General features: G+C 34.0%; 2 protein-coding genes across 2 annotated transcripts; one reads left to right on the top strand and one right to left on the bottom strand.

Moving 5' to 3' along the window:
* Positions 1-3,117: 3,117 nt before the first annotated feature.
* Positions 3,118-4,766, top strand: LOC106315618 (short-chain dehydrogenase/reductase SDRA). Its single transcript, XM_013753409.1, has 6 exons — positions 3,118-3,353; positions 3,608-3,724; positions 3,867-4,001; positions 4,075-4,200; positions 4,289-4,390; positions 4,480-4,766. The coding sequence occupies exons 1-6, from the start codon at positions 3,216-3,218 to the stop codon at positions 4,627-4,629; spliced, it is 768 nt and encodes a 255-aa protein (XP_013608863.1). The 5' UTR covers positions 3,118-3,215; the 3' UTR covers positions 4,630-4,766.
* Positions 4,767-5,026: 260 nt separating this feature from the next.
* LOC106317582 (ATP-dependent helicase NAM7) lies at positions 5,027-8,103 on the bottom strand. The gene is made up of 6 exons (XM_013755373.1): positions 7,605-8,103; positions 7,498-7,544; positions 6,780-7,273; positions 6,110-6,254; positions 5,480-5,804; positions 5,027-5,391 (listed from the first exon to the last, which is right to left on the bottom strand). The coding sequence occupies exons 1-6, from the start codon at positions 8,101-8,103 to the stop codon at positions 5,027-5,029; spliced, it is 1,875 nt and encodes a 624-aa protein (XP_013610827.1).
* Positions 8,104-8,879: the final 776 nt, after the last annotated feature.

Consider the following 8,879-nt stretch of genomic DNA (forward strand, 5'->3'; position numbering starts at 1 on the left):
GGGGGGGGGGGATCGGACAAATCATCCGTGCGCATCGCAACCCTAATCGCCGCCACCGAATAATTTCAATTTCTAATCAACAAAATGTCGTAACAACACTTTCACCATTTAGATCATATGCCAAATTATTAAATATACAATATTCTAACATTTCAACAACCAAGTGTTATGAATGGGTCGGTTTAATGAATCTATAAATTACTTGATAATGTAACTATGCAATAACAACCCACAAATAGATATGAGCCATATTCGTTTCAGTAACACTACAAGTAAGACTGGGCGACTTAAGTTTCTTCACAGTTTCGATTGTTCGGGTGAAACAAGAGAAACACATATATCAAAAACTAAAAGAAATTGACAAACGCTTGTGTCGCCAAACTAAACTGCGGTCGTTTTTCTTCTTTATCTTTTTTCTGCATCGTTACTTTGCAACTAAAAAATAGTCATTTCTTTCATTTTTTTCTTCTCTCCCATTAAAATTTGTGTCCCAGACGATTATCGCAGCAATTCCCAAACGAAAATGGCCATTTTCTACAACTAAAAAATAATATCCCGCGGCAAACCACTAGTAAAATTTATGGTTCTAAGTTATTTTACTCAAAACAAATTTTCAACAAAAATCAAACACTTATACGAGTAATGATGACGATTTCGTTTCATTTTAGGAAGGATATGAGAGTTTATGAAAGTTATTATTTTCTTCCCTTTTACATTTCTTCAATTTCTCAAAGAACAAAAAGAAAAGATATAAGAAGAATCTTGGTTGGAGATAAATTTTATACTGATAAAAAAAAAATAAGAATCGAAAGAATAAGAGGAAGAAGAAGAAGAAGAAAAAAGAATTAAATACTTATTAGAGATATATTTTACATTATAGAAGATACAAAATATGAATTAGTTTGTCACTGTGGTGTGGTTGAGGGTCACAATATTCCTTGAATCAATCAGGGCTCGAAACCCCTCTTCAACAGTATTGAAAAAAATATATATTTTAAAATAATTATTATATTAAATTGTAATAAACAGCTCAGCAACACATAAGCTTCTGTTAGTGACTTGTCATAATTCATAAACGTTTGACTAAGTCAATACATGATTTAACCTAATTTTATTAGTTCGTGTATGAAATTTAAAATAAATTTACGTTTATGTATGTTTTAGCACATGTCATTAGTGTATGTACTGATCGGGACCGCAACCCCCTGTTGATGTATGAAATGACCAATTTTCCGTTCTTGGAGACATAGAACTATGCAGATAATCTGGATAAAATTCAATAATACATATCACCGGTAATTTTAAATATCGATTTACAGAAATCTGAACATGTTTTGCGTATCTAAATTATAGTGTGCATGTGAATGCATGTCATTAAATATTAAAAATTCAGATTTGTATCATGTTATAAAAATAAAATGATATAAAATTAAATTAAATGTCGAATAAAATCTACGTTGTATCACGAATAGTTAATTCAAACTTAGCTGAAGATTTTCTTTTTGCAGAGAGATCTTTTAAAGGTCCAACATTCATAAATTTACACCAATAATGTCCGAAACACAAAACATTAGAATACAATATCATATTTTAAAATAAGTAATCAAGAGAAACGAGCTTTCTCTTTTTAAAAAGACATTATTTGAAAGTGTTTGGATTATTGAAGATGAAGTTTTGTATGTATTGTCCATCAAACATACGATGAGAATATATATGTATTATTATACAGTCAGCAAAATATTATAATATAATATTAAAATGGATACTAAAAGATTGATTATACTCCATATCCAATCCATTAACAAATATGATTTAAAAATATCCAGTAACAAATGTGATTTTTAAAGAAAATAATAAAAATTGGTCATAACTCGTCAAAGTTATAAAATTAAGCAAAATAATTATATGTCTAATTAAAAAGTTTGAAATAGTTATATTATTCAAATTAATAAATTAATTCAGCTAAAACTAATTATAAATAAATAATTTACCTAAAACCTAATAAAAATGATAAATAAATAAAATAAACTAAAATTATGGAAAATATGATAAATCAGCAAATTTACTTATCAAATAATAGTATATATATCCTAATAGTATATATAACTAAATAATTCATAGATTAACGGTTCAAACATAATATATAATCAACCCTTGAAGCTGAAAACAAATATCGACTTAAATATTTAATAAATTTCAAATCTTCCGCGAAATGCGGACGAAGCGCTGGTAATATTATAGAAGACTATATTTTCCAACTCACCTCTATTTGTTACTCAAATACAAATTATTATTTTTACCTTTATATTAAAAGAATAAAACAATATTTTTTATTTATTACTATAAAATACATTTTAATTTAACCTTTTTATTTAGAGAAGAAAATGATATTGATATATATATATATATATATATAGATTTTAGAGAAAGAAATAATATTTGATGCCAAATAAAAAAAATTGTTTAATTATTTTTAGAATAAAAAACCGAGAGATTTGTTTCTATAATTTGAAAGTTTTATATTAGAAATAACATTTTATTTATTTACTTTTAGAAGAATACAACCGAGAGATTTATTTCTGTAGTTTGAAGATTTTATATTTTAGAAAGAAACGACATAAGTAGAAGCGGTCGTACACAAAAAAAAAACGAAATACCAAAACGCGCTTGTTTTCACGAAACGTTTGAAACCGCAAACTCACAATAGTAAATTCAGAGAAAGAAGAAAGGGCAAATCTCCAAAATAGCATTTTTTTAAGTTTATGTTATAAAAATAACCTTCAAAAACTAAAACGACGAAAATAACATTTTATCTTTTGAACAATTTAATTTTTTTTATTTTTCAAAATTTGAAATTTTATCCCAAAATCCCACTCCCCAACTCTAAACCTTAAAACCTAAACCCTAAACCCTAAACCCTAAATCCTAAACTCTAAACCCTAAACCCCAGCCCTAAACTCTAAACCCTAAACCCTAAACCCTAAATCCTAAACCCTAAACTCCACCTCTTAACTCTAAAATCTAATGTCTAAATTAATTTAGCATTGAGGTATAAGTATATATTTATCTTTTTTGATAAAACATTAAATGCTATTTTGGTCATTTTTATTCTTAGATGCTATACGTGCGGCAAAAAAAGTTTTCTAATGCTATGCTAGTCATTTTTGGAAGAACAAATCAAGTTAAGCAAAAAAGAAAAGAAAAGAGAGAGAGAAATGGAAGGGAAGAAGATAGGGAGGAGATTGGAAGGAAAGGTGGCGATAGTGACGGCTTCGACGCAAGGGATCGGCTTCGGTATCATCGAGCGTTTCGGTCTCGAAGGCGCTTCCGTCGTCGTTTCTTCCCGCAAACAGGTTTCGAAATTGATGATTCTCTCAAAACATTCATTCATAGTGCTCTAGATCTTTGCTCCTGTGCATGATTAGATTAGCTTATGTTGCTGAGTAGCGATAACTGTGTTTTCGATCCTCGAAATTGATCCAAGATTTTGCTACTGTGTGATTGAATTGAAGTTATAGAAGAAAAGCTCTGACTCTTATTAGAGAAGGGAGTTTTTTTTTTTTGTGGAAACTCGTATAGCCAACTTTTTACTGAGTCAAATGTGCAGGCAAATGTTGAGGAAGCAGTAGAAAAACTCAAAGCCAAAGGGATTGATGCTTATGGTATCGTCTGCCATGTTTCCAATGCTCAACATCGCCGTAATCTTGTTGAAAAGACTGTTCAGGTAAACACATTTCTATTAGCTTAAATCATACTGTAAAAGGTCTCATTCTCTATCAAAACTGATCATGGAGACATCTTTACATTACGATCTCTTTGATCTACTTAAGGGGAGATTTACAATTCTCTTCTCTGTTTGGTTTCAGAAATATGGAAAGATAGATATCCTTGTCTGTAACGCGGCTGCTAATCCATCTACGGACCCAATCTTGTCCACCAAAGAAGCTGTCCTTGACAAGCTTTGGGAAATCAATGTCAAATCCTCTATTCTTCTCCTTCAGGTAAACAAACCCTTTCCTTGTCATTTAGTGATGCAGAACAAAGTAAAAGTGTTGGCTTTGTCTCTTATATCAGGATGTGGCTCCTCACTTAGAGAAGGGTTCCTCGGTTATCTTCATAACTTCCATCGCTGGATTTCAACCACAAGGATCCATGGCTATGTATGGTGTCACTAAGACTGCTCTTCTCGGACTAACCAAGGTAATATGTCTTTTATGGTATCAGTGTCTTCCACATCTCACGACTGAATGATGGTGATGTTGATGACATTGAACATCATGTGTCTTAGGCTCTTGCTGCTGAGATGGGTCCGGACACACGTGTCAATGCTGTTGCTCCCGGTTTTGTGCCCACACACTTCGCTTCTTTCATCACCGGGAACTCCCAAGTGGTAAAATGTTAAACTAATATTGAAACTGTTAGATTTTTGAGGTTATCATTGTACATAAAGTGATCGATAAACACTTGATCTATGCTTAGAGGGAAAGCATCGAAGAGAAGACTCTGCTTAACAGGTTGGGAACAACAGGGGACATGGCTGCTGCGGCCGCTTTCCTAGCATCAGATGATTCTTCTTACATCACCGGAGAAACTTTGGTCGTCGCCGGAGGAATGCCCTCAAGGCTCTAAATCAAGTAATAGTGTAACAAAACCCAACAATGAAATTGTCATTTTATTTTAAAGTTTTCACGAACTAAGATTTTAAGAACAAGAAAAGAAGTTATAATAATATATCATAAAACCATCAACCTACGTTTGGTACTTTATGCTAAAGCTTTCTCTTAGTGTTTGACTATGCATCTATTAACATTAGTTACTTGTTTAGCAAGAAAATGATTCAGAATTTTAATTTAATACGTCCCTAGTTATCACAGTTCACTACCCAAAAAAGTTTTAAAAGAGCCATCAAGCATTCATTCTCCCTCTCCTGATCGAAAGAGAGCTAAAACTAGAAAACGCATCAGACATGTCGACCTTGAGCATAGCATCATTCATGGCATCTCTTAGATTCTTGTCATCAACAGCATCATAGATACATCCACGTCTCTTTGAGTCCCTTACGAGCTTTGTCCAAACCGAACCACTCATAGTTAAGAGTCCTCTCGTTCCCAACCACCCATAAGCAGTGCCTTGCACAAGTGAGTGCTACGTTAGCTCTTTGACGGTTGCTGAGAAACCCTATTTTCCCATTACCGTTGCTTCTTACGGTTGATATGATGATCACATCTTCTTCTCCACCTTGAAACCCATCAACCGACCGAACATTCAAAGTGAAAATCTGATCTGATACGTTATTGTACTTATCTCCGATCCTCTCCTGGATTGCTCTTGTCTGACCTTTATAAGGTGAAATAACGCCAACGTTCATCTTTGTCTTCGTCTCACTTGACACTGTTTTAAAAGAAGAACACGTTACTGTTGATACTTGATTTTATATATATGTCAATAAAATGTTATATATACATATACATATATATACCTTTGAAAAGATTGGATATAATTTCGGAAATCACAGCGACCTCAACCATGTTCTTAGGACTATTCCCATCACCAAACTCTTCTTTCCCAAGTCCCACGTTGATAAAGGAGAAAGAACCAAACATATTTCCTTGGAGAAACCTCTTTTGATAGTTTCTTTCTTTAACAATGGCAGCATCAGAGATTTTCCTATCATAAAACTCCATGTTGGGGAAAAGACTTATAGAGGGATGCATACGGTACTGAACATCAAGCAAGTGTTTGTTGTGGCCGAGCAATACCAATCTCTCAAACAAGCTTCTCCCAAACTTAGCCTTCTCACACACCTACATGGATTACACGAGACTATGTTCGGTAGTAATATTTATAAAAGAATCATATTAAATGAGTTTTGTGCTTTCTCAAAAAAAAAAAAATGCTTTTTGTATAAAATATTTAACATCGTGTCACAGAACCAGTTCTAAGATTTTTGGAGGTAATAAACTATCTAGTAATTGTTTATATATTTTTTTTTTACAAGTCTGAAGACTAATGCTTCATTTGCCTATGCTCAGTACCAGCCTTTGTTATGTATATGTAAACATAGTCAGAAGTCTATATATATTGCTTGGAATAAGAAGAAAGAGTGTACCTTGCTTTGTACCATAGCTGGTAGCTGAAGCTCATCACCTATTAGAACAACATGGCGCAGGCCCTGAAGTTGCAATGCTGCAACTGATTCACATTCTTTAAGTTGAGCTGCCTCGTCAACTACAAGTAGTTCTATAGATGCTGTCCTTTCAACGGTCATTTGAGAAGCACCAGAAACAGTGCAGAAGATTATGCATGCATTTTGTAGGCAAAATCTCATCCCATCCTCGTTCTCCAACAAGGTTGGAATCCTAAAACGTTTTGGAAGCAAACGGAGAGGCTCCAGGCAATAACATACGAAGCTTCTAATCTCAAAATCATGTTTGGATGAGTTCTTCTTAAGGAAAGACCTAGCATGATGAAGAGCTCGACGGGCTGTGATCATGTTCTTCACATCATTAGATGGTATGAAAGACTTAGGCAGATGTGTGTACATATCCACCACATGATGCTCCATATGATCCATCACCTTAACCAATTCTTGGCTTAAGTTATGGAACTCGTTCCTTATAAATTCTCCAAATGTAAGAATCTTTTCTTTCTTCTTATGCAACTCTTGGCTAGATCCATAAAACATCTTCTTAACGAACTCTCCAAATGATTCAAGAAAGCTTCTCTTGTCTTCACCTTTCTTCTTTTCACTTGACAAGACATATGTCTTGTAATTAGACTCAGCCTTCTCAAGAAAATCTACGAAAGAACTCAAACTCAGTTCCCATCCAGACAATAACAGTGACAGTTTACTGATCCGATGCTCAAGAAACACATCGAGGAGATCATTGTTCTTGCTGTCTATCCCCATTCTAACTCGGTTTCCGGATAAAACGATATTCCCTAGACCGTACGTAGAATGACCTGAGGGAGAAGATTCTTTAACCAATGCCAATAGCCTCGATGCAACTCCAACCACAGCTGTGTTTGTAGGAGCGCACACGACTGTTTTGCAACCTAAGTTGAGAAGGGCAAAGAGAAGAGTAGCGACCGTCTTTGTCTTGCCTGTACCGGGTGGTCCCCATATCAGTTTCACACTAGTCTTCTCACTAAAAGTCCTTGTTTCCAAGAAACTCAAAACTGCAGATTCTTGAGAAGCGTTTAAGTTCGTTGAACGTATTAAATCCCTTACATTATTCCCCCAAGTCCTAGAAGAAACAGAGTGCTCTGTATCCTGAAGTACAAAAATATGTTAAACAAAAAAAAAGGTTAAAACATGTTATAAAATATGGCAAATATTCTTTGTATTTTATAAAACATAGTTTGAACTTTAATTTAAACTCAAGAATAAAATGTAGTTTGAACTTTAATTTAAACTTAAGAAAAGCTGAACTAGAAGATATATCTTTTCAATATACCAAATAATAACTTGGGGCTCAAGGATTTTTTATTACATACCTCGGTATTAGCCTGAAGAACACTCTTGATGAGACTCATGTTCCCACCTTCGTAGTGCAAAGCTTTCCAGATACGAGTGTTAGTGGTCAAAGTCATGAGAAAAACACCAGAGCCAAATGGAAACCTCTCATCAATGGATATGGATACAGAAGAGTGAACAGAGAAATGTGTCTCATCTTCAACAGAGAACACATACGCAAGAACCAGTGGGTTCAAGTCGTTAACGCTTCTTGGCCTTCCTGCTTCTGTGAGAGCAATGAGGTCTCCGCATTTCGTCTCATAGATTGTGTTGTTTCTTTTTACATTAACTCCCTTCAGTGATATATTGAAATGGTTTGATCTTCTACTAGTTTCTTTGATTTTCCTTGCCTCCAAGGAACGTATGTAGAAGACAGGTGCTTTTGATAAAGATCCCAAGCTTGAGCACAACTCCGTTCGTGTTTCCTCTAGTAGATGAGGAACGAAGCAGTTAAGGTACTCATCAACGGACCAGAACTTGTCTGGTATCGTTCTTATACGTTCCTTAAAGATGTCTTTGTTGAGAATCTTTTGAACTAACCAAGAGAAGACTTCACTAATCAGACTTTTGTTCTCTTCCCTATCCATGTTACAGAATCTTTCTGCCACATAATAACAGAGAAAAATGTTAGTTATGTTCGTACTTCACAGTTCATTTATAGTAGAACATAGCTACACAAAGACTTAACTTGACGTACAAGTCAAACTAAATGATAAGAAGGAATCAACAAAGAGAAACGACGATGAAGAGTACAAATTTGGCTTATCAGTTTACTTAAGCAGACGAAGGCGAAAGGTTAAAGAGAATGTTGAAGTGATCTGTAATTTCAACAATACCAAGAAAAATATTGTAAATGTTATGAAAGTCATATAGAGACAGCGCCTAAAACGTTGAAAAATATAAAAGATGTGGGGCCCGCTGTACTATTTGCACAGTAAATTCTACTTCTATATAAACGATCGATTCGATCGTTTATAAATTATCATTCACTCTTCTCATCACTCTCTAATACACTCTTTCTATCAGTATTATTAATTCTACGGGTATAAATTTTCCCTTTATTTAAATTCCCGCGATACAATAAAATTCCAGTTCTTTTTATAACACGTTATCAGCACGATCACTCTGCGATTCGGTAAAATTTATTTGTATCATTTATATCATGTTATAATGGTCGGAATACCGCCTATATTATTTACTAGTAATTTAATTTATTTATTGGTCGGCCGAGCCGCCTTATATTCTGTTTATTATTAATTGGTCGGCCGAGCCGCCGTATAATTTATTTATTACTCTGCATTGATCGGCTGAGCCGTCGCATGATTTGTTGTCATAACATAAATATTTCATTGCCATAATTTTT

The sequence above is a fragment of the Brassica oleracea genome, chromosome C9, assembly GCF_000695525.1.
Source record: "Brassica oleracea var. oleracea cultivar TO1000 chromosome C9, BOL, whole genome shotgun sequence".
In the NCBI taxonomy this organism is placed as follows: domain Eukaryota; kingdom Viridiplantae; phylum Streptophyta; class Magnoliopsida; order Brassicales; family Brassicaceae; genus Brassica; species Brassica oleracea.